Here is a 26,715-nt window from a genome sequence, read left to right as displayed (position 1 = left end):
GCTGATGGGTCCTTAGTGTGGATCAACTCCATTTCGGGGTAGTTTGTGTGTGTTGTTCTGACAGTCATTTTGTTAAATCATTTCCTTGCCAGATTTTCCATTTCTGCTCTTCCTCCATATTAAAGGTAGACTTTTCTTTGCTATTTTTTTGAATTCAGGGGATATTCACCAGACATCAATGAACAGGAGGCTAAACTTATGGGCCTGAAATTGAACCAGGGCAATGGCACCCTGCCTCGGGCACAGAGGTCACCTGCCCCAAGTACCTGCAGCATGAGTTCAGCCAGCAGCAGAGTGAGTGGGGGCCATGATGTCTAACTCTAGCTATCCTGGGGATAACTGTTCCTGTAATCTATTTGGTTTGGTTTTTTAATCTCCATGAAGGTGGGGTTGCTCTTTGTGGATTCCCAGTGACTTATTCCTTAGCACTACCTCTCCTACTTGAAAGAAAGGCTGAAGGCAGCAGAGGCTTTGGGATCAGGCTAGGGGTGGGATTGGGGGTGGATGGAAGGGATATTTCTCTGCATTTCAAAACCAAACAATTATGTTTCAACTGCTCTTGTACAGGTATTAATGCGCATAATCTAGAGTTAAGAATACTTAGGAACTAAAACCTAACTTAAATTATGAAAAAAAGGAAATTAGGAGAATTTTTTTGGAAAATAATAAAGTATTTTAATTTTAAAAAGGGAATTTGGAGAGTTTTTAATTTTCCCCCTGTCAGTATTAATGAGCCAGGCACTGTGCTGAGAGCTTGGGATACAAAGAAAGACAAAAGATAGTTCTCTGCCCTCACAGACTTCACAGTCATTGGAGGAGATGATGGAATGAAATAACATGCAAACTGCACAGTAAGGGATTGGTACATGATGCTAACAAGCTATATTATATACAGGATCAATCAAAGATGGAGGGGAAGGCACTAGCTTTAAGGGATAGGGAAAAGTCTTCCTGTATGAGGTAGGACTTAAAGGTAGCCAGGGAAGCCAGTGGACAGAGATGCGGAGGAGACCATTGTAGACATGAGGGACAGCCAGAGAAAATGCTCAGTCTGGAGATGGAGTCTTTTTTGAGGAGGAGCAAGGAGGCTAGAATCACTGGATCAAAGAAGACATGAAGAAATGGGAAGGAAGGTACAAGAAAACTAGAAAGTTGAGAGAATGGGGAGAGGTTTTAAAGGGCTTTGAATGCTAACCAGAGAATTTTGTATTTGACCTTAGAGGTGATAGGGAACTGCTGGAGCTAACTGAGTAGGGGACAGATGTAACACTGCTGAAGTGTGAGAGCTAAATCTTGAACAAAGTATCTACCTGGTCAGCTTAATTGTCTCTAAAGAACTTCATTAGATTTGAGGCAAAATGTCACTTCTAACTTATTTTTAATATTCCTTTTTTTATTGTCCTGGATAGGATCATGGTTTAGAAAACACCATGGTTGTGTCTGCCAGTGAAAGTATCTCCGAAAGTTTAACAAAGAGACATCAGAGGAGTGCTTCAGGAACTCCTTCTATAGCTGTCTCTGGAGTCTCTCTGTCTTCAGGTGAGTATTTGTCAGATGCTCACATCTTCATGTATCACCTGTGTGATAAGGTGAATAGATACTGTAGAGCATTTAGGTGGTACAGTTTGATAGAGTGCCAGCCCTGGACTCAGGAGGACTCAAATTCAAATGTGATCAGATGTCTGACCCTGTTGGCTCCAATCCTAATCTGCTCTATATCAATGCCAAGAACTTTCTCTCCCAACCCCACCTCAATTTTCAGCTTCCTTTTATGTATTGTCTTACATTATTATAATGTAATCCCCTTAAGGGCAGGGACTGTCTTTCTCTCTGTATTTCTTTATCCAGCATTTAGCACAATGCCTGACACTAATAAATGCTTAATAAGTAAATGCTTCTTCATTTGACTTGACAGAGCCTGTTCCCTTTTTGTTTGATCTCTTTGAGTTTTATGCCTAGAAGGGGCATCCCATGAATTTACTCAATTAGTGACTTTGTGGTTATACTTTCAAATTGCTTTCCAAAATATTAGCCCAATTCATTGCTCTACTATGAGAGCATTAATGTTCCTCTCCTCTAAAACCTCTCCAACACTAGCTATTTTCTTCTTTCATCATCTTTGCCAATCTCATGGGTTTAAGGTAGGACCACAGGGTTGTTTTAATTTGCATTTTATTATTGGTGATTTGGAGCATTTTTTCATATGACTGTGTATAGCTGAGATTTTTTCTCTTGAAAATTGTGTGTTCATATCTTTTATCCATTTATTTATTGGAGAACATGTCCCATTTTTATAAATTTGAAATATCTGATTGTAACTTGCATGTGGGAACTTTATGAGAGAAACTTGTAAAGATTTTTTCCTCACTTAATTGTTTTCCTTCTCATTTTAACTACATTTTGTTGTTATTGTCCTAAACCTTTTCAATTTTATATTATCATATATATTATGTATTGAAATATATATTATATGATCAAAGTTGTCTTTTCTCCTATCTCCTATGAGAGTTTCTCTCCATTGTTTGGTCAAGAATTCTTCCACTATCTATAGCTGTGAAAAGTATCTCCTGCTGTTCTCCACAGATTTATTTATGTAATGACCTTTTCTATCTAGGTCACATATCCATTTAGAGGTTATTATGGAATACTGTGTAAGTTGTTGAACAAAGCCTGATAATTTCTCCTCCTCCTTCTCATTCTTCTTCTCCCTCTCCTCCTTGTCCTTCTTCTTCATCATCATCATCTTCATCATAGTATTGTCATTATATTCACTGTTTCTAAAAATGAATCCTTACCCCAGGAGACAGTGTCTATGTGTTTAGGAGGCAACATGTAACTGTATTCAGAAACTTCCAGATCTTCTGGACCTAATATTCTTTTGATCAGCTTTTCTATTTAATCAATAAGAAATAGTTTCTGATGAGTATGGCTTTGCAGAATAGCTACTTTCTCACTTTTTTTTCATTATTTTCATTTATATTTTTAGCCTTTTGTTCTTCTAGATAAATTTTGTAATAATTTTCTCTTGTTTTATAAAATCATTCTTTGGTAGTTTGATTGGTCTGGCACTGAATCAGTTCATTACTTTAGGAAGTATTGACATTTTTGTCATATTAGCACTTGAAACCATAAGAAATTAATTCCTCTCCAATTATTTTTCTTCCTTTATTTTTTTAATGAATGCTTTGTAGTTATGTTAATATAATTACACTCTGTGTCTTAGTAAGTACACATTCTGTGGTACATTTAAATGAGCTTTTTTTCTCCATTGGGTTTTATTGATAATGTACAGAAAAGCTAATTTTGTGGGTTTATATGTTGCTATTTTACTAAAGTTAATTGTTTCTATTAATTTTTAATTGAATTTCTAAGGTTCTTTAAATAAACAATCATATCATCTGCAAAAAGAAAAAATATATTTTTGTCCCTCAATCTTTACGCCCTCAATTTATTTATCTTACTATTTCCAGAATGATCAAATGGCATTATCCGCAGCGGACATTCTTACCTTACCCCTGATCTTGGAAAGGTCCCTAGTGTTTCTCCATAGTAGATGACCTAACTCTAGATTTTAGATGAATATTATTTACGATATTAAGCAATGGTCCACTTATTCCTCTTCTCTCAAGCATTTTTAACATAAAAAGATACTATATTTTATAAAGAAGCTTTTCTGTGTTTACTGCTATATATGATTTAATTGTTTTTGCTACTCATATCATCTCACATTTATATTTTTCTAATATTAAAACTACCCTATAATAGTAGTATAAATCCAACATAGTCAAAATGTATAATCTTTTTTATTTGTTGTTGTAGCCTTTTTCCTAATGTTTTATTCAATATGCTTGTATTAATATTCATAAAAGATATTTGTATATTTTCTCTTTTCTGTGTTTCTTTCTCTCCCTTGAGTAACAGCACCATATTTGTCTCAGAGAGGGAATTTGGTAGGATTACTTCTTTCCTTGTTTTTGTAAACTGTTTACGTAAAATTTGAAATTAATTGTTCTTTGTACGTTTGATTGAATTCATTTGCAAATCCATTGGCCTGAGGATTTTTTCCTTTTGCCTGTTAATTTATGGTTCAGTATTTTCATTTTCTCAGATTGGGTTAATTAAATTATTTATTTCTTCTGATGATATAGGTATTTCATAGTTTTGTAAATATTGATCCATTTCATTTAAGTGATTTTTGCTAGCATATGGTTAGGCAAAATAACTTCTAATAATATTTTCACTTTCTTTTAATTTATTGTGAGTTCTTTTTCATTTTTTCTATTGACAATTTGATATTGCTCTTTTTTATATGATATCTAATAGCTTACCTATTTTCTTCTTATTTTTTCAAAAAAATCTGCATTTTACTTGTCATTTCAACAGATTTTTGGTTTTCTGCTTTATTTAGCTCTCCTTTGATTTTCAGTATGTCTTTTTCTATGCTTGGTTACAGTTTTTTATTTGTTGGTTTTCTCTGTTATCTTAGTTGCACATCCAGTTTATTGATCTACTCTTTCCCTCCTTATGGATGAAAGTATTTAGGTATTTTTTTCCCTGTAAGGACTTTTTGGGCTATATTATCTATCATTTATTTGAGACTGTGATTGCCTCTCCTGCTTCTAAAAATTCACCTGAAGTGTGATACTACTCCTGTTCTTTTTCTTCCTCAGGAATATCTGGGAAAAGGGAAAGTTAATTAACAGTTTATCAGATCTCTACTATGTTCAAGACTCTATATGATTAAAAACAAGATTTGGTTCCTACCCTCAGCAAGGCAGGATTGGTTATTGGATCTAAAAATCAGAAAGACGTAGGTGTGAGTCCAGGTTCATTTTTTGACTAGTTGTCAGGCTTTGGGCAAATAAATTTCCATATCTATAAAATGAAAATTATAATACTTGTGAGTTCTATAAACTGTAAATTGCTAAATAAATATTAATGATTATAATTAAGAGAAGAGGCATTGTGACATAATAATTAGAATATTGGTCCAGAAGTAAAGAAGATCTGGGTTCAGGTCCTCCTTCTGACAATCTAGTAGGGGATATAAGGACTGGACACATAATTATAGTAACAGAAAAAAAAGCAAAAGTATAATGAAAGAAGCACAAAGTATTTGTAGAGATCAGAGAAGGCAGAAATCACATATATACTGAGTCATTTTCCTGAATCTAGTGGAAGGTTTTATATTAACGTCGTTCTGCTCTGTCACAAACAGTGATATAAAGAACTTTTTAAGTTTACCTCTCTCATGACCAATTTTCATTGTCCACATGAAGGACTATGGTTATGATTACCCTCTGTAGACAGGGGTCATCCTGAAGATGTCTCATCCATAAAGGGACCAAACCTACAACCTTCATTTTCATTAACATCAAGTTTTTACCACTTTAACCAACTTCAAATTGTTTACTTTAAGAAAGGTGGACACTAGGGGATTTTTTGTTGTCGTCATTCAGTTTTAGTAGTATCTGACCCTTTGTGACCCAATTTGAGGATTTTCGTGGCAAAGATACTGGAGCAGTTTGCCATTTTCTTCTCCACTGGATCCATTTTGATCAGTAATTAGGAGTGAAGTGACTTGCCCACATAGCTAAGGGAGTCACACATAGAAGTATGAGGCTGGATTTGAACTCAGGTCTTCCTGGTCCAGTGTTCTATCCACCGAGCCATAAGCTGCCTCAGACACTAGTTATTGCCTCATTTAGGGATTCTTCTGTTACGTTATGTTCAGTGGTAGCTGCATTACTAACTGAAAGGCAGAAGTTTTTGCTCTTTCCTCTAGACCATCCTTTCAGACTTTCCGCCAGTTTTTTTGCTTACTCAGGGCACCGTTATCTTGGAGTAAATGGTCTCAACTCAGATGCTCCAGTTGTCTCCGCCATTTCAGAGCTTATAAGATTTATTAATAAAAGAGATAAAAGCCATAGGGTCTTTCACAATTATAGCACTGAGCCACCCACAGTCAGGAAGTAAACCTAGCTATTTTTCATTAAAATTCAAACCTGTGTGTACTATTTAGTTTTATGTGTTCCAGTCACTCATTACCTTCCTCCATTTTAATCTCTCTATGCATAATTAATTCATTGGTACAAGTCACAGATCACGTATGGCCAATTGTAGTTTATATGAAACAATTAGGAATTAGAAATGGTTTAATGAAAAAGAGAAATCATGCAGAAAATACTTTCTTTCCTCAGGCCCTTAGGGAAAATAGGAAGGGAGTTAAGCTTTTCACTGTCCTTTTGATGATAACCAGGAATGACAGGCAGTAATTTCAGTCCATTCTATCAACACCCATCATAGTTTGTTTCCCAATAAGTACAGACTATTCCTGCTTGATCCAAACCTACAACACCCAGGCTCTAGTTTCTAAATTGGCATTACAAGATGCCCATATGGACTTCTCACTTGCCCCAGTTACCTTTGCTTCATAGCTGCCCTCTAAACCCAAATCTCCTCTGAGCTTAGCCCTTTGGTCCTCCCGTTGGAGTATCCTAAACCTTTCTCCACAGGTCAGAGGAGTTTACCATTGCCCTTTTGGATTATAATTTCTATCACAATATGAGTCCATTCCATGCAGCCACATGCTGAAGCCTCAGACTATCAATAAACAGAATAGGAAGGAAATAGCAAATAATTATATAAAGGCCATCAGAGATCATACCTTTTCCAAGTAAAACACTTGTATAGAGGCATGTAGACTTGGTCAGTTAGCTTTAAAAAAGTAAGTTCATTTCAGCCCTTCACATCTGTGAACTCCTTCCTCAGTTGAAGAAACCAGAATTCTTTTAGGAAAATAACAGAGGTAGTTAGACAAATTTCATTCTTTACCTTAGATGCTTGTGCTGAAAAGAAGTTGAACCTGGAAAGAAAGAAAGAAAAACTCCCTGTTCAGCTGAAATGTTGCCTTTTATGTGAAGTAGAAATTTACTGTAGTAGTACTGAAGTAGAAATTTACCTTTTGCCTTTTCTCTCAAAATGCAAAAAAAAAGTTGAGCTGAGACAGCATCTAAATTATCATTCTCTCTGCACCCATGCCTAGTAAAGTGCTTTGTACCTACCAAGGCATTTAATAAATAGTTGTTGAACGTAGCCACTCTTTTCCCCAATTTGGGGGCCCATGAGAAGTTTTTAAAGAAAGAGCCTGTAGAATGATAACTATCCATACTGAACGACTCAAAACTGATATTTGCATCTCCATGGTATTTTAATCAATGAGACCTGAAGAAGGTCAAATGCATCAGGGCATTTCTAATAGAGCCAGCCCAAAGTGATTTCCAGGAATCATGAAGCAGAAATACTTTAACACAAATAGCCTGAAATGATTTCTCTTGACTTGTTTTCATGATACCCAAGGAGAACAGACTCTTCTTCAAATCTGTTGAGACAACGTGTCTCACTTTCAGAAGATTCACTTTCCCTTCTGGTCCTTTCTACAGACAGGAGTCGGTCCGAGTTAGATTTGAGTGGGTCATTCTCAGAAGAAACAGAGGATAACATCAGCGTAAGAAGCAAATCTGTGCCTGGAGCTTTAGACAAGGACTTGGTAAGCTAGACATGGAGTAAATTGCATCAGGAAAAAAAGATGTATTTATACTACTTTTTAAAAAATCTAATATTTTAATGTTATTATATATTTACTATTATTAAGAATAAAGAAAAGGGAGGAATAGAGTTTGGAACTCAAAACTGAAACAAAAGCATTAGAAATTTTGACATGCAATTTGGGGGAAAATAAAATGTTATATATATTTTAAAGGGTAGCAACATTCTTGTTTATACCAACTGCACTTTGTGGGATTGTAGAGTCAGTATCTGAGAGAATATCAAGTGAAAATAAAGGAGTTGGAGGGTGGGAAGAAATTAAATTGATTACCTCAGAATTGCTTATCCTTCTTTGGGTCTCCTTTTCCATTTCCTCATCTATATAACAAGAGCTTCTTAAACTGTGGGTCGAGACCTCATATGAGTTTGCACAAAATTTGGCAACAGTGAAAGGTTTCTGAACACACAATGACCAAAAATCAATTAAAAATCAAACATGTAATGAATCTGAGGTGTTTCCGGCAGAACTTGCCCATATTGCATCACGTAACTTCACTGCAGCCTTGGTTCTGAACACAAAGCATACGTACTTTGCAACGAATGCTGCTGAACCTGGAAAAGGGGTCACTAGTGGAAAAAGTTTAAGAATCCTGGACTAGATGACCTCTGTGGTCCCTTACAGCCCTAAATCTGTGATCCTGCTCTGTGCTATTCAACCTCTGAGGGCTCAACTACCAAGTTAATTAGGCTGACTATCTAATTTTTGACTGCCCTTTGACCAGAGAGAATACTTCTTATACGCCTTTGTACTACATTTGTCACTTTTCTGTGCCTAGCTTTTCTCATCAGTAAAGTGACAGAAAAGGGTTCTTTTCATATCTGAGAGAAATAGAAAAATAGTTCAGGCCTACACATAAATCTTCAAAAGAAAGATGATCCTGCTAGGTCTATATCCCAAAGAGATTTTGAAAGGGAGGGCAGAATTTATAGCAGTCTTTTTTTGTGGTGGCTAAGAACTGGAAATCAAGGGAATGCCCATTAACTGGAGAATGGCTGAACAAGTTGTGGTATATTATTGTGATGGAATCTCATTGTGTATTAAGAAATGACAAGTAGGATGGTTTGAGAAAAACCTGGAATGACTTACATTAACTGATGCAAAGTGAAGTCACCAGAACCAGGAGAACATTGGACTCCGTAATAGCAATATTGTGTGATGAAGAACTATGAATAACTTGACTATTCTCAACAATACAATGATCCAAGAAAATCCCAAAGAACTCAAAATGAATCATGCTATCCACTTCTGGACAGAGAACTGGTGTTGTCTGAATACAGACTGAAACATGCTGTCTTTATTTCTCTCTTTTTCTTTCTGTCTTTCTCTTTCTTTCTCTTTCTTTCTCTTCCTTCCTTCCTTCCTTCCTTCCTTCCTTCCTTCCTTCCTTCCTTCCTTCCTTCCTTCCTTCCTTCCTTCTTTCTTTCCTTCCTTCCTTCCTTTTTAATTCAACTCTTCCTGCACAGAATGACTAATATGGGAATGTTTTACATGATTGCACATGTATAACCTGTGTCAGATTGCTTACGTTCTCAGGGAGGGATAGAATTTGGAACTCAAAACTGTTTTAAAATGTTAAAAATTGTTTTAACATCTAATTAAGGAAAAAATAAAATATTATAATTCTTTAAAAAAGACAGGAAAGTGATCCAGAAAATCAAAGTGCTGTCTCTTCCATGGTTTTATGATACCCACCAGCACATTCTCAAGAACCTCCAGATAACACTAGAAGAATAGTGAAACTACATATTTAAAGATTGCACACTTAGTTTTGGAGTGAAAATTATGGAGGACATTTCATGAAGAATGAATATAAGCAATTACTTGGACTTGATGGTCATGTGGAATAAATAGTATCCACAATTAAATAATCACTCCTATGTGAGATTCTCACTGTTCTTCCCTTGTCTGGGAGCTTCCTTTTCACAGGATAGTTATTTGGAGTAGAAGACATAGAATCTGTGTCTTCAAGTAATTTCCCCCTGTAATTTGTGCTTCATGGAGATTTGAGAGTTTTAACCTATCTGGTACCTAGAATTTGTGGGTATATTTTCAGAACTCAGGGAATTCTGAATAAATTATTCCATATATCAGTTCATCAAGTATTTATGAAGTGTGAGGATGTAAGAAAAAAGTGAGACTAGTTCTCTACGAAGTAATTAGAAATTAACATAAATTTTATCTTGACTTTTACTATTTCACTGTTGAGAATATTCTAAGTGAAATAGAGAAATGGAGGAATTGCTAGAACCCGGGCAATCTTGGATATTTTTCTCTCCTATGAGGAGGCATTTTTAAAATGGATGAATGGGTAGGTGACTGAATTAATAGATAGATAAAAGACAAAGGAAAATGGACAAAATTTCTGGGTAGTGACTCTCTTCTGTTCCTATTAGGACTTCTTGAATGAAACTGAAGAAGATGTAGATGATTTACTGTCCTCCCGATTGTCTCCAAATGTCAACAGTTTAGCAAGTGGATTATCAACTGTAAGCTATGTGTGGTTGCTGTTCAGTTATTTCAATTCTGTCTGGCTCTTCATGTTTGGGGTTTTATTGGCAAAGGTACTAGAGTGGTTTGCCATTTCCTTCTCCAGCTCATTTTCCATATAAGAAAACTAAGGCAGAGATTTGCTCAGGATCACACAGTTCATGTCTGAAGTCAGATTTAAACTCAGGTCTTCTGACTTCAGGCCTGGTACTCTATCCACTGTGCCACCTAGCTGCCCTAAGCCATCTACCGCACACCTCGTGTCTGTCTTTTCTTTTTCCTTTCTGGTTCATTCCCAAAGGAGATGAGGGAAAATATGAGATAGTGAAGATAGCTATTCAAGAGCAAAGTATATACATAATATGTTTGTTGCAGGAGAGCTCATCATCTCAGCTCCTGCCAGAAACCTTTACCAGGCTGTCCCCTAAAACCTTCAAGTGACAGGGCTTCCAACTCAGCAGCACGAAACTGAGAGGAAATGAGAGCTGATCATGTGTTATATATAATATATCCTTAGGTATAAAGTTTCCCACAATACTATTTCTACAGAATTATATCAGGAAGCAATCTGGTAGAAGGAAGAAAGCTTTAGAAGGCCGTTAAAGATCATAGGTATTTTTAAAAAATTAAGTCTGAACAGAAATTTAAGATATTAGTTAGAAGTCATCTATCCTGGTGTTTCTAAAGAGAGATGGTTCAAAGGGGAATTCTTATTGGAGCTAACAGACTTTTAAAATTAGTGGCAAGAGATATAAGATGGATATTTTCTAAATTTGTTGTTCAATCATTTCAGTTGTGTCCAACTATCCATGACCCCATTTTGTCGGTAAAAATACTGCAGTGGGTTTGCCATTTCCTCATTTTACAGATGAAGAAACTGGGGCAAACAGGGTTGGGTGACTTGCCCAGTGTCACATAGCTAGTAAGTGTCTGAGGCCAGGTTTGAACTCAGGAAGAAGAGGCTTCCTGATTCAGAACCCAGTGCTCTATCCAGTGCCGCCCTTAGCAAACAACAATTGACTGAATCTCTCTGAGCTTCAGTTTCTTTAGCTGTAAAATAACAATGTTGACCTAGATACCCTCAAAGTTTCTTCCATCTTTAAAGGCCATGATCATGTCTACCTTTTACAATCCATAGCTTCATTTTGAGCTTAGCTCAAGCCCTACCTCCTACTTAAAGCTTTTCTAGATCCCACCAGCTGCTAATGCCTACCTCCTCTCTCTTCCCAAATTAACTTGTATTTATGTCTACTTGAATATTTCAAATCGGATGTCCTACAAACATCTCAAACTTAACATGTCCAAAACCAAATTGTCATCTTTTCCCTAAAACCCATCCTTCTTTCACATCTCCCTGTTGCCAACATCCTTGCAGTCACCTAGGTTGACAACCTTAGGGTTATCCTTGATTCCTCCCACACTTCCACTCAGTTGACAAATCTTGCTATTTCTACATCTAAAACATCTTCCTCATTAATTTTCTTTCTTTATTCACACAGCCACCATCCTCATCATTTCTTACCTGAACTATTGCAATAGCCAAAGTGATTTCCTTACCTCATTTCTTTCCCCTCTCCAGCCTACCTTGGGAAAATTGCCAAAGTGATTTTCATAAGGTTCATGGTCACTGTCCTCCTTAAAAAACTCCAATGGCTCCCTATTGCCTCTAGGATCAGCTATACATTTCTGTTTGACTTTCAAAATTCCTTTATGACCTGACTACAATCCACCTTTCCAATATTATTAAGTATTTCTTCCCTTTCTTCACTCTGAATTTTTTGCTATTTCTCCTCCATGACATAGTTACCCTTCATTTCCAACCTCTACACTATTGCCCTGGTTGTCCCCCATGTCTGAAATGTATTTCCTCCTCACCTCTGTGTCTTTGAATCCCTGATTTCCTCAAGATTGAGCTTAAGTACCTCCCATTTGAAGCCTTTCCTGAATTTCCCAGATTCTTTTGCCTTATTCCACCAAAAATTTACCATATCTTTATTTTGCATATGCTTAGGATTATAGATTTAGAGCTAGAAGAGACCATGGAGACAAATGAATCTAACCTTCTCTTTTGACAAATAAGGAAACTGAGGCACAGAGAAGTTATAAGTGACTTTGCCTAGGTCACACAGTCAACATGTGTCAGAGATAGAGCCTGAACCCAACTTGTTTTCATACATATTGTGACCTCTGGTAGAATATAAACTCCATGGGGGCAAGGACTGTTTAGTTTTTGTCTTCCTATTCCAAGTACCTTCAAGAGTGCCTGGTGCATAGAAATGACTTACAAAATGACTGTTGATGATTTGATTGATTAATCCAATGAATATAATGAGATTCAGGGCACAAAAAGTTGTACCATAATTACCATGTTACCATTAATGTGTAAGGAATCCAGTGAAAAGCAACAGCAATAGTAATGGGCTAATCCAAAATCTCTATATTTCCTCTACGGTGACTAGTTTATTTTCTATCTCTCTTTTGGGGAAATAGCATATCTTGAAGTATTAGAAAACCTCTGTGAGCTAGGCAAAAAAAAATCAGATTTTTACAGTATTCTTTTCTTTTCTTAAATTTATGTTTTGAATGTGTAGTGGTATTAATTTTGATTTTTTTACTAAGCACTTTCCTTTTGTGTTTTATTTTACATTTATCTTTCCATGAGAGATGTTTCTAAACCAAACCAGGAGTACCTTACTCCTTCTTACCTCATACACTATCTTTTCACTGCTCTCTGTTTAATCTACCCTTATAAAGGAAAAATTTGACAGATTCTTAATCACCATATAGTTTCTTCAGAACTGGAAATTATATCTAGTGTTTTTATCTAATTTTTAAATTTCTGTAACTTGATCTATTCTTTTTTTCTTTTTACCTAAGTGCTTGTTCTAGATCTGGGAAATGGATCTAAGAGACAAAAAATTTCTGGTTCTAATTCCTATTTCAATATCGCTACATTGGGTAAACAAATGTAATGATTTGCATCTCCATTTCCTTCTAGGTCTGGAGTGTAGCTTCTTAGCTAGGGTCTGTAATGAGATAAAACTGAATTGCCCAATGAATGCCCTAAAAACGAGCAGTGAGGAAAAGGAGAGGAGCATTATGCAGTCTGTTTGTACTGACTTTGTATCTTTCTGTTGTCCTTTACGTCTGGCCAAGTCTCAGCCTTGTATCTCTCCCACCATTTATGACCTTCCCACCTACACATGTATTGTTGAAAGTAGGTGGAGAAATCATATAAATCTTCTGATAAGAGGCCTCTGAAGATTTGTGTTACACAACCTCACTGTCCTCTCTGCTACCAGGAAATCCTTCTACACCCCCCTTATGGACTGCCCATCCTGCTCTTGACAGGGACTCTTCCCTTTTCTTCACTCTTCAAACCTTCTACCGCTCCCTGTCCCGCTGCCCACTCAGTGCAGAACCTCACCTCATATTTTATAGAAAACACTGAGGCCAGTCATTGTGAGCTTCCTCTTCTGTCCTCTTTCTCACCTCCTATCACTTAGATGCCTTCTTCTTCTATCTTCTCCTTCACCCTTGTCTCATATAATGAAGTGACCTTACTCCTTACCAAGACTAACACCACCACCTGCATAAGCAATGCCATTCAATCTCATATCCTTCAACAGATTGTCCCTTCTGTCATACCCACTCTTATCATTTATTTGCCATCTTTCCCTGCCTTTTGTCTCCTCCCCTAATGCCTAAAAATATGCTTATGTCTCCCCTATCCTCAAAACCCTCTCACTTGATCCTTCCATATCTGCTAACTCTCACAGGATATCTCTTCTGCCCTGTGCCCAAACTCCTTGAAAAGGCTGTCTGTAGTAGGTACCTCTGCTTTCTTTCTTTTTGCTCATTTTTACCCCTTACAATCCAAGTTCCAATCTCATTATTTCACTGAAACTGCTGTCTCCAAAGTTCCTAATGATCTCCCAACTCCTTTTTTCAATCCCCATTCTTCTTGCCCTCTCTACAGGCTTTGACATTGTGGATCATGTCTTCTTTATATTCTCTTCTCTCTAGGGTTTTGGGATATCTCTATAACCTAATTCTGCCCCTCAGACTATTCCTTTTCAACTTCCTTTGCTGAATCTTCACCGAGGTCATGGCCTCAAACCATAGGTGTTCCATAGGACTCAGTTGTATCACCTCTTCTCTCATCCCACTATATTACGTCACTTGGTGATCTCATTAGCTCCTATGGATTTAATTACCATCTCTATGCAGATGATTCTCAAATCTTCCTAACCTGCCCTAACTTCGCAGCTGACCTCCATTTTTGCATATGATGTCATTTCAACATCCCCAACTGGATTTCTTAAACTCAACATGTCTAAAGCAAAACTCATTATCTTTCCCCCCAAATACTCTCCCCTCCTAACTTCCCTCTTACTATCAAAGGCAACACCATCCTCCCATTCCTTCATGTTGGCAACCTAAGAGTCATCCTCAATTCTTCATTGTCTTCACTGCCTCTCACCTCCTCTTCCATATCCAAGCTGTGCCTTGGCACATCCTATTGGTTTTACCTTTGCAACATGCCCCCTTCTCCCCTCTGACATTGCCACCACTCTGATGCCCACCCTCATCACCTCATGCTTTGACTATAGCAACAGCTTGACTCAAGTCTCTTCTCTCTCCAATCCATCCTCCTTTCAGCCACCAAACTGATTTTCTTAAAGTACAGCTCCAACCATGTCACCCTCCTCAATAAACTCCAATGACTTCCAATCACCTCTAGTAAGACATAAAAAAGTCCTCTATCTGACATTCAAAGCCCTTCATAACTTTCAGTCCCCTCCTTTCTTTCCAGTCTTCTTATACCTTACTTCCAATGTCATGCTCTTTGATTCAATGACACTGGTCTCCTGGTTGTTCTTCAAATGAGATATTCCATCTCTCAGCTCCAGACATTCTCTTTGGCTGACCCCCATGCTTGGAATGTCCTGCCTCCTCCATTCTGCCTACTGGTTTCTCTGACTAAAATCCCATCTTCTACAGGAAACCTTTTCGAATCCCTCTTCATTCTAGTGCCTTCTCTCTATTAGTTATTTTCAATTAGTCCTATTATATGTATATGTATACATGTATATACATATGTGTATTTTTATATATATATTGTATATATATATATTGAGAGAGAGAGAGAGAGAGAGAGAGAGAGAGAGAGAGAGAGAGAGAGAGAGAGGGAGAGGGAGAGAGAGAGAGAGAGAGTTTGCTTTGAATATGTTTGTTTGCATCTTGCCTGCCTTTTTAGACCATGAGAGCACGGACTGTCTTTTGCCTTTTGTGCTTAGCACAATGTCTGGCACATAGTAAGTGCTTAATAAATATTTATTGACTGTCTGACTTATTAACTTTGGTCTACCTGTAATTTCAATTCTTTGGAAATAATAGTATTCCATGATTAATATTCATATGACATTGCAAGGAGAAGGCTAGTTTTTAAAAAACTTTTTTTGTTTGTTTTTAGAAGACAGTTTGGGATCGTTTTAATTAAGATCTCTGATTTTTTCTTTTGAAAATATTTTGTTGTTCTTTTTTTTAAAAAATCACATTTTGTCAATTCCCAATGACTTATCTACCCCCAGCCCTCCCTTTTTGTAAGAAATGCAATTAAGCAAAACAAGTCAACACCTTGACCATGTCTGTAAGTATATGCCTTATCCCATGCCTATAGTTCATCACAGCTCCAGAGACGAGGTTCCTTAGTAGGGTCTTTCTCCAAAGATTCTTCTGCAGCCTCATTTCCCCTGTCTGTTGCTTTTACTGTTAAGTGCACAATCCTGTTCATAATCTAGCATTCTCTACCATAGTATGTGGAAAATGATTTTACACTCTAAATCAGAAAGTTTTAACCTTTTTTGTGTCATGGACTCCTTGGTAGTCTGGTGAAACCACTTCTCAGAATGTTTTTCAATGTAAAAAATAAAATACCGAGAATTGCAAAGGAGACCAGTTATACTGAAACATGGTTTATCTATCTATCTATCTATGTATCTATCTATGTATCTATCTATCTATCTATCTATCTATCTGTCTGTCTGTCTGTCTGTCTGTCTATCTACATCTATCTATTTTAAAGTTCACAGACCCTAAGTTAAGAACTCCTTTAAATCAATATTGCCCATGGCTGAATGCCCTGTCTCTTCACATGACAAGGAGAGAAAGTATTTAAAGTGATTTGGAGGATATTTAAGTCTCTTTGATATAATGACTGTTTTAGGATCAATAAATTTCTTTTAAAAATGATAACTCTACCTTAATCAAATTCGTATTTTTCCAGGTTTACAGCCCTTAAGTAGGTTGGATTCAACTTCTCATAATTATGCATAATGTCTTTTCATCTTTATCCTTTTTTGCTAATTTTATCTTGATTTTAACCTTTCATCTATACACTCCATGGTCTGACTATATACAGACAGATATTTCTGGCGTGCTTCCCATTTCAATTCTAATAATTTTTTTCCATGTTAGGATAGAATCAATTTCAATTTTTTTAAGTTTGCTGAATTTAATTCTGTGTGTGTGTGTGTGTGTGTGTGTGTGTGTGTCAGAGAGAGACAGAGACAGAGACAGAGACAGAGACAGAGAGAGATGTTCCACCCTCTCCACCACCTCAACTCATGTGGTCACCACTCTAATTCAAGCACATGTAATCCCTCACCCAGACTGTTGCCATATGCCTACTTTCTCACTTCTATAAAATATTTCTACATGAGAATGGCCTTCAATGGAGAAGTTTCTGGATGAAAATCTGGCAAGAGAACAAGGAGAAGTGGAGGTGGGGAGCTTTGCAAATGTTTTTCTATAAAAGATAACATTTTCATAGTTACACAGTTGAAGGGAAAGTCTCTCTGCCTTCATTCTCTCTCCCCTCCAATCCATCCTTTGTGCAGTAAGAAAATTGATAAGCACAGGTGTAATCACATCACTTCCCTGTTCAAGAAGTTTCAGTAACTTCCTATTTTCTCAAGGATAAAATACAAATTCCTCTGTTCAGCATTTAAAGCCTTTGACAGTCTGACTCTGACTGATATTTCCATATTGTTTATGTTAATCCACATCACGAACCCTACATTCCAGCCCATTGACCTTCGTGGTATTCCTCTCACATGGCAATCCGTCTGCTCTCTCCTCACTGCTACCTCCCAGAATCCTCAGCTCCCTTCCAGGCTCAACTCAAGGGGCATTTCCTGCCCGAAGCATCTTCTGATTTCCCTCTTTGTCAGTGTTTATCCACTAATATTACTCTGTTTTTATTTTGAGTATGTTTTATATTTTTTTATCTGTACAAGTTATTTCCTGCAAGCAGAATGCAAGCTCCTTTAGGGTAGGTCCTTTTTTAAAAATTTTTTCTCTATATATGTACAGTACCTTATACATAGTAGGGGCTTACTCTATACTTTTTAAAAATTGAGTTGAATAGAGCCCATCCTGTTTTATCAGACTGATGCATGAATCAGTGAAGCTACTCTGTAGGTTCTAATTATTTCTACTTTTTGATAGAGCCAGCACAGGTTAAATTAGCATCAGAATATGGCTTGAGTTTATTCTTCCTTAATTCATTTTGAATGAGAATATTTTTTAAATATATGAATGAGTCTAGAAATAAGATAATCATTTCTTCCCATACGTCATTAATAATACAAGAATTTGTATTGTTTCCTTAGCTCTGTGAGTGACTTGCAAAGATCATTCATTATTCACTTAACAAATATTTTTCAGTTGTAATCTTTGTACCCCACCTCATAATATTTCAGTGATGGGTACATATCTGTAAAAGCCATATAATTGTTTCCGTTAGTTAATCCTTTAAGAGGAAGAAAGTTCATAAAACATTTAATTTGCTTTAACTATTTGACTATTATTAATCATTAATAGTACAACTTTAGCAGTGTTTGCATTGTTGTTAGACTTTTCAAAAATGGAGAGCTGACTATTAAGGATGCTGGAATATTGACCTTCTTTTTTACAGTATTGGCCTGTATTTGGAAATACAGAGGAGCCTTAATTTTTTCCCCTAATAAGTCACTTGAAAATTCCTCATTTATGTCATATTTTAAATGGAAATGGGGAGCTTACTATTTAAGCAAGACTTATTTTGATTTTTTTGGTAATATAATCCGCCCTCCCCATTTATCTGTTAGGTGATTTCCTATGTTTTACCTACTGTCTAATGCCTGCTTTGCTTAAAACAGAGCATACTTGTACTTCCTATAGGAGACCTTTATTGAGCAAAAACATGGACCTCAGAAAGTGCTGAGAATTTTCTCCCTCATCATGGTGGAGAAATTAACAGGAAACCTTTACTAATGAACTCATCCTACCAAGAGGACCATAGTTCAGTAATTGTTCAGTAAGGGTTTCCAGCTTGTGCTTCCTCAAGGTTTTCCTTTGCTTTCCTGTATCTTTATTGTCCTTCTAATGCCTCTTTGTCTTGACTTTTGCCCAAATCTTTGAAAGAACTCTCAAGCAGGCTCTGATAAGAAATGGACCTACTTAAATGTTCCTGAAGTGGATTCTGATACTGTGAGTCTTCCAGCTTTACTTTTACATCTTTCTCAGCTACATTTCTAACACACGTACAGGATGGTTTGGGAGGTGTGGTGTGGGGGAGGAATGCAGAATTTCTAAACTGTCCTTTGAACATTTTGCTTTTTGTTAACTAAGCTAACTAGAGGTTGTTTTGTTTTTTAATTAAAAGTCAATTCTAAAGTGAACACCCTATGTCCAAAGAGAATTTGCATCAGGTGATTGAAAACTTATGAATCAGGCAACAGACAAATGATTCAGAGTTACATTCAAATTAACCAATGTCAAGAGAGGTTCAAGTGTGGTCTATTTGACCTACTTGAGATGAGAAGGCTGTCATGCCATCCTATAGCTGGGGCTGGTAAGGTCTCCTAAATTGAATTATTTCCTTAGAGTCTTTCAGAATTGGCGGGCTCTTTGTTTACGAATGGATGCAATTGGTAACAATTACAGGGAGAAATGGACAGCCTTAGCAAGCATCTTTCTGTCGTGTTTCATATGAAAACCGCATGCTTCTCGTAGAGATTTTAGAGTATTCGTTAAACTAGATGAAGTCTGAAATTGTTTGCAGCTCAGAAGTTCTGTGATCCTATATTGTATAACTCCAAGAGGCAGAATAGAAAAGTGGAAAGAATTCTAGAAATTAGGAGATTTATGTTCTACCATTCACTCTCCTACTAAGCAAGCCCCTGGTCCTTCATATGGCCGCAGTTTCATGATCTGTTAAATTGACATCTGTGGTCCTTTATAGCTCTTACTCTCTGACCTTATAATCACTGAGTCCCCTCCATTTTGAGGAGTTCCTAAATGACTGTGCAACTGCAAAATCCTTTGAATAAAGCCTGCCATTCTTCCAATCACTGAAAAACTATTACAAAGAAGAGACAGGCTCCCTTTGTTAAGCCTAAATATTACTTGATCGATCTATTGCTGCCTAACTGGCAAAATACTCCATTACAGGTATGTGCAATTGAGGAAAGCTTAAACTAATTCTGAAGTGCATTAAAATCTGCCCTTTGGAGCAACATCCCTCAAAGTACTATTTGGCAGTCTACCAAAGTCCTCCGATAATAAATATCTAACATTTTTATAACACTTAAAGCACTTTCAAAGTGATTTCAATGTATCATTTGATCCTCATAACAATCTTGGTTAGTGCGCTGTTATCATTATTTGACAGATGAAGAAACTAAGGCTAAAAGGCTAAAAAATGAAAAGCGACTTGGTCCTGGTCAGACAACGAGTAAGAATCTAAAGTAAGATCAAACATCTTTCTTACTCCCAAGTCCAGTACTCTCTACGCTTACCATCTAGATTCAAATGTTTCCTAGGTTGGTCTCTTATACTATCATGCTAATAATATAAGAGCATTTTTGTCAGTTTATGGCATGAACTGAACATTTAATTATATTTAGTAAAGTTCAATCTTTGCCTCATTAATATCTCAGCAAAAACTGTGTCATTCATCCCATTAATTTTGGCGGATCTGGGCTCCAGAGAGAAAGGGTGGAAAGGATTATTGGGAGGGGGGTTCATTATTATTTTTATTTTTTCACAGTGAATCAGGGAGCATGGACCATATTTCTTTGATCTTTTTGAAATGATCTGTGGACTGAAAAAGTTCAAAACCATTGGCCACATGGCTGCTGAGCAAAAAGGAAAATGATTTGTAGTTGTGTTGTGACTGGCTGTTTTCTGAGTCCGTCCCTCTAAAGGTTGCTATTCAGTGTTTGGTCTCTATGAATGGATAGAGACCAACAGAGCATACATAAATAATCTCAGACCACCTTTCTGCTGGTCTAGTCTCCCATATCCAGCTAAGGAGCAGTATTCATTTGCTGGATGCTGACACCAAACATGAGAAGAAAATACGATACTCACTTAGGGATGTATCTTACTCTTTCTGGTTGTCAGGAGAACATGAATGTTGGTGGAAAAGTTGAATGGTATCTCACACTCAACCCCTAAATCCAAGAGTGAATTATTGTTCCTAGAGTAAATAAGTTTTTGCCTCATACTGATGGGACTAGATGTTTTTTCCTTCTTTGATATGAAGTAACACAGGCAAAACAAGCAACTGATTCTAGCTTTTTGCCCATTACTATGGGCTGGTCTGCACACTGAAATGAAGAAGGATTATAATTGAATTAAGGAGAGGAAAAATCGTTTCTGCAAAGAGATCATTAGAGCACCATTGGACTTCTCTTTCTATCTTGTTTATTCCAGACCAGCCTTAACAGCATGATGAGTGTTTATAGTGAAACAGGGGACTATGGCAACGTGAAGGTCAGCGGTGAAATCCTTCTGCACATCAGCTACTGCTACAAAACCGGCGGGCTCCGCATTTTTGTAAAGAATTGCAGAAATCTAGCCATAGCAGATGAAAAGAAGCAGAGAACAGATGCGTAAGCAGACAGCATGTTCCTTTGTCTAGTTCAAATAACTTATTTTGTGAAGAGGAGAAATTTGAGTATGCCTGTCTTTTCAAATTAGATTCTATAGTTAAATATCACCCTGTTCTTCTGTTACATTTCTAAATACCTGCTGCTGCTTGGTTACATTGATGTCATCACACGTAATGTTTTAGAGATACAGTCTCATAGGTTATCAGTACCTATAAATAGGGCCAGTTCTATGAAACAGGGACCCTACACGCATGCATACTCCAAGGGATTTTAAAAAAAAGATGCTTCATTTCTGTTCTGGAGAATGTCAAAAGGAAAATTATCAGGCTGCTTGATCAGCCCAAGGTCCAAAGCCTAGGTCAGTTACGAGATTTTCAGGACTTCAAGAATGAGTCATGGAATATAATTGTGGATAAAGATATATCAGAAGAAACGGTAAGTATAATCCGATCCTAGATTCAGTAAATAATCCAGACCAGGAAGTCAAGGATCTTTCATGGTAAAGGGAAGGATCTAATTTCAACTGGTCCCTTACTGCTATATGACAATCATCTTTTTCCTTCCTCGTTGACTATCACAGTCAATATGCAAAACTTTCTCTTCTCCTCTTAAGCTACAACACTCCTTCCATACCTCCATTTTCTTAGCAGAGGACCTCACCTCATACTTTTCCAAAAAAAAATAGAGGCCAACTGTCCTGATCTACCTGAACACTTCTCTTCTTCACCTTAGATTCCCTCAGTTTCATCTCCAATTCTCTCCTCCTTTGCTCCAATATCAAGGAAAGTCTTGGGGTTAAAGAAATGATCCTTTTCCTTCCCAAGACCTACCCCTCTATTTGTGTTCTTGATTTTGTCTTCTTCAATCTCCTCTAGAAACTTACACCTTCAACCATTGTCCTCTCTCTCTTATTAATCACCTTCTTCCATGTTGCCTCCAGACATGCCCAGATCTCCACAATTCTTAAAAACTTTCAGTTGAACCTGCCATCCTCTCAACTCCTCATCCTGTGTCCCTTCTTCTCTTCCCTCCAAACTCCTAGAAAAAAGTCATTATATAGTCAGTGTATTCACTTATCACCTACCACTCACTATTTGGCCCCATGCAATTTACATTCCAACCTCATCACTCAACTGAAACTGCCTTTTCCAAGGTTACCAGTGCTCTCCTTATTGCTAAATCCAATAGCCATTTCTCAGTGTCCTTCACCTTCTTAACTTCTCTACAGCCTTTAATACTGCTATTGAGTTCCTCCTCCTAGATACTTTCTCTTCCCTGGGTTTTAAGGACCTTGTTCTTTCCTGGTTCTCATTTACTAGATCCATCCCCAGCCCCACCACTGGTATACTCCAGGTCTTTGTTCTAGATAATCTCTCCTCTCTCCAATCCACATTTTTCTCCCAGTGGTCTCAGCATTTCCAGTGGCTTCACTTATTTATGCAAATGACTCCCAAATCTACATAGCCAGCCTTCATAACTCCTCTCAACTCATGTTCCACTTAATCAACACTTACTGGACATCTTCACCTGTATTCCAATGACTAACATTTCATAATAGCTAGAATTTATGTAATAGTAATAATAACCATCAACATTTCTATAGCACTCAAGAAGATTAAAAACATTTCCTCAAATAAAAATAGTAGAAATTATAATATGATATATGTATAATAGGAGCAAAAATTCATTATACATAGGTAGCTAGGAGCAACCACAAAACTTCCTGGAATAAATAGCAAGTCTATCAGCTGGCCAGGATGTCAGTAGGAAGAGATGGAGAGAGATAGGGAAGGGGGTTGGAGGAGGTGACTGGACAGAATTACAAGCATAAGGAGTAGTTCAAGAAAAGATAGGTAGATGAAGAGTATGGAATTTAGCAGTACAGTTTGGTTGGATCCCAAAGGTCCTCTAGAACCAACATAAATATTTGAGGCTAGCCTGGATACAGTTATTGGGGCTCCAACATGCCTATCATTGAGCATTTTGTACCATCCTCCCAAGTCCTCCTCCCCCCATCCTTTTGATTTGTTCCCTCACTCTCTGGGGTGTGAGTATCTCTCAAGATTGTTATTGATCCATATTAAGAGTGAGTGCTGCTATTCAGAGAGGTTGTCATTTCTTGATCTCTGTCTTTTCTTGCCCTACTCACTATCACTGCCTCAATTTCTCAATACCAATATTTTATGGCAGGTAAGAAGGAGGCCATCAGAAGCAGAAGCAGAGTATGGGGATATAATGACAGTCACCAGAAATCTTTGCAGGATCATAAATAACCTCAGGACAACATTTTGAAGTCTATTATAAACTATATTCTATATATCTTAGCCTAACTTTTTCTCTTCTTAACCTATTCTCTCATCTTTCATTCGCTCATATAAATCCCTCACATTTTTGGTAAGGTTGTTGTGTTTTTCCTTCATTCTCCAAGAGGACCATGATATCAACATGATGACATGACTTGCAGTTGACTTTGATTTGAGTGAGGGAGAGCTGTGCAAGGTCACCAACCTCACTTTCTTCTGCAGAACCATCTGGGTCCAGTGACCTGATATTCATAAGGACAACTGGAGATGACCCAGGATGCAATGGGAGACTCTGGCCATTTTGGGCTAAGGTCTTATCACATTCTCACTTTGAGTGAGATACACTCATTCAGTGACTAGGCTTCTTTAAGTAGTTACTCAAGGGATGACCCCTTTTAATAAAAGAAAAAAACATCAAACTAGGAGGGGAAGACCCTCAGGGTTCCTGGGTAACAGAGAAACAGTTACTGTATAGTAATTTGGTAAGGTATATTTTCAACTAATCAATTAAGAGACATTTATTAAGTGCCTACTGTCTGCTAGATGGATACAAAAAGAGGCAAAAGTCAGTCCCTGCCCTCAAGAAGTTTACAATCTAATGGGGAAGAAAACAAGCAAACAATCCTGTACAAATAAGTTATAAACAGAATGAATAGGAAATAATTAAGAAAGGGAAGGCACTAGAATTAAGAGGGGTTAGAAAAGGCTTCTCTGGTAAAAGGTGGAATTTTACTAGGGACTTAAAGGAAGTTAGGAAAGCTAGAAGGTGGAAAGAAGAGAGAGCATTCCAGATATGAAGGTCAGCCAGAGAAATTATGCTGAGCTTAGAGATAGAGCATCTTGTTCATGGAATAGCAGGATGCCAATGTCACTAGATAAAATAGTATGTGGCAGGAATTAAAGTGTAAAAAGATTGGAAAGGTAGGGAAAGCTAAGTTATAAAGGTTTTAAATGCCAAAGAGAAGACTTTGTGTTTAATCTTGGAGGCAACAGGGATCCACTGGAGCTAATTGAATAAGGGGGTGACATAGTCAGACCTTCATTTGAGGAAAATCATGTCAGTGGCTGAATGGAGGACAGATTGGAGAGGGGAGAGAATTATCTGATGTTCACAATCATGAGCTTCATTCTTATCATCTACAGCTATGTGAAGTCATACCTTCTTCCTGATAAATCTCGAAATAGTAAACGCAAGACCAAAATCCGAACAGGCACCAATCCAGAATTTAATGAAATTCTAAAGGTGAGAATTCTTTCAAATTAGTGATACATGACAAGTTCCTTAGTTCATTAGAACCACATATTGTTTGTAAATGGCTGAAAGTTTTTTATTAGAAAAAAATTTTTATCTGAGAAAATAGTAGATTTTGATGCATTTTAATTTGTCCTGCCACTAAGGGCATTCCAAAGGTATTTGGAAATTCCAAATTAAAGTCATTTTTACTCTTCTATGATTTTGCACTGTTGGCTTTGTAGTTGGATTTTAAGTCATGGCAATCCAAAAAATTCTGTTGCAATGAGAACTCTTATTCTTGGGGATGTTTAATAGATTTGTGGGTCTTTTCAAAATATCTTTGTCAAAGAATTGATACAGTAGCTTTATAGATCCAGTCACAGTTTTGCCATTGACTTGATGTCTCATCCTGTACAAGGTAATTATGGTACTTGGACAGTATGATTTTTCACTATGTACAGGATTTAAATGTAGAGCTAAATTTAGGAAGATGGATAGGGAATGATGCAATAAATGAAGATTTATGAATGGATGTGAAAGTTCCAGGGGAAGTAACCTTGGAAAAGAAGCATAACCCTCTCTCTTCTAAAAATTCTGCAAATTTTTCTACAAAAATTTGTATCTTCCTGGGAAGATAAATACTAAGATATATAAGAACCAGTTTATGCCCTCAAAGAACTTATAAGATAGTAAGGATAAGATCAAATACATGGATAAACATAGTAGAAGTTATAATATGAAAAGTATGTAAGCAGAATATGATACATAACCAACAATGGGCCTATCCAACCATAACAAGACTAAGTCAAAGACCTGGAGAGTAGAATGAGTCCTCTGAGGGGAAAAAAAAGGTAGAAGTCCCAGGAAGAGTTTGTCTTAGAAGGCTGACATCTTGAAGGCTGATTACATCTTTGTAGGCTGTTTCCTCAATTTCATGGCATCACAGATTTAAAACTAGAAGGGCCCCTAAAGGCTACCGAGTCTAGAAGTCTTTCTGACTTCAAGTCAAGTACTCTATCACCATCTATGCTACAATATTTATAAATATATTAATAGAGTATTTATAATTCTTTAGAATCTATTTAGAGGTTACTGTGATACAGTGGCATGAACATAAGACTAAACAATGGACAACCTGTGTTTGAAGCTGGACTCTGGTACTAACTCACTTTATGGACCCGGATGGAGTACTTCACTTAGCTCCTCTAGGTCTTAGTTTCTGCATCTCTTAAAGATGAACCAGTTGGAACAGAAGAGCTGCAAAGTCCCCTCCAGTTAAAAAAAAAATTCCTGTTCTTTTAGATATAAAAGAAGAGCTGCAAAATAGAGAATTCTTGCTCTAAGACTAATCTTGAAAAAGCATCTTTCAAAGGAATAAACACAGGCAGAAAAATAGAAAAAATTATGAAATTATGAAAGTTAAAAAAAACTTTCTGCTTCCTATAAGCCCTCCTTGAAATTTATTATCTTCAAAAAAATTCACATACATGTGTATATGTATATATAAACACATATGCATATATAAACACGTGTGTATATGTGTGTGGTGTGTATATATGTATGTATATAATATGTGTGTGTATGTGTATATATATATATATATATATATATATATATATATATATATATATATATATATATATATATATATACACGTATATATGTTTTCTTCCATGCTAGGAGCAGCACAGAAGGAATATATGGATTTCTTTTTCCTTCAGTAGTTGGAGGATAATAAAGATAATGAGTTCTTTCCTCTTCAGTATTTCTGCTGCTGATAGAAGTGGTCCAACAAAGGAGAATGTGAACTGAATCTTAATCTGTTCTTAACAATTGAGAAAGACCTTCATTAAGGAGCATATTTATTTCTGTTATATTCTAGTACACCATTAGTCACACTCAACTAGAAACAAGAACGCTTCAGCTTTCTGTCTGGCATTATGATCGATTTGGGCGGAACAGCTTCCTTGGAGAGGTGGAAATTCCGTTTGACTCATGGAACTTTGAAAATCCAAGCGATGAGTGGTTTGTGCTCCAGCCCAAGGTAAGCAGGACTAACTGGTCTAGTCAGACAATGAGGCATTGAATGTTGAACTATTAATTAAATTGATGCCATGGACTTGGTATGGACCATTTTAA

At 36.8% G+C, this 26,715-nt stretch overlaps 1 protein-coding gene across 3 annotated transcripts in view; it reads left to right on the top strand.

Moving 5' to 3' along the window:
- SYTL5 (synaptotagmin like 5) overlaps positions 1-26,715 on the top strand; it is a 238,839-nt gene that overhangs the window by 186,902 nt on the left and 25,222 nt on the right. For all 3 annotated transcript variants that reach the window (XM_072615179.1, XM_072615178.1, XM_072615180.1), the window contains 7 exons: positions 159-294; positions 1,410-1,539; positions 7,443-7,549; positions 10,003-10,095; positions 20,861-21,039; positions 24,486-24,585; positions 26,459-26,620. In XM_072615179.1, the coding sequence (XP_072471280.1) occupies positions 159-294; positions 1,410-1,539; positions 7,443-7,549; positions 10,003-10,095; positions 20,861-21,039; positions 24,486-24,585; positions 26,459-26,620 (907 nt within the window). The remainder of the gene's footprint in view (positions 1-158; positions 295-1,409; positions 1,540-7,442; positions 7,550-10,002; positions 10,096-20,860; positions 21,040-24,485; positions 24,586-26,458; positions 26,621-26,715) is intronic.

The sequence above is a fragment of the Notamacropus eugenii genome, chromosome 5 (genome assembly GCF_028372415.1).
Source record: "Notamacropus eugenii isolate mMacEug1 chromosome 5, mMacEug1.pri_v2, whole genome shotgun sequence".
Taxonomy (NCBI): Eukaryota; Metazoa; Chordata; class Mammalia; order Diprotodontia; family Macropodidae; genus Notamacropus; species Notamacropus eugenii.
The sequence above is the reverse complement of the archived record's forward strand: the minus strand, read 5'-3'. Positions and strand labels throughout refer to the sequence as shown.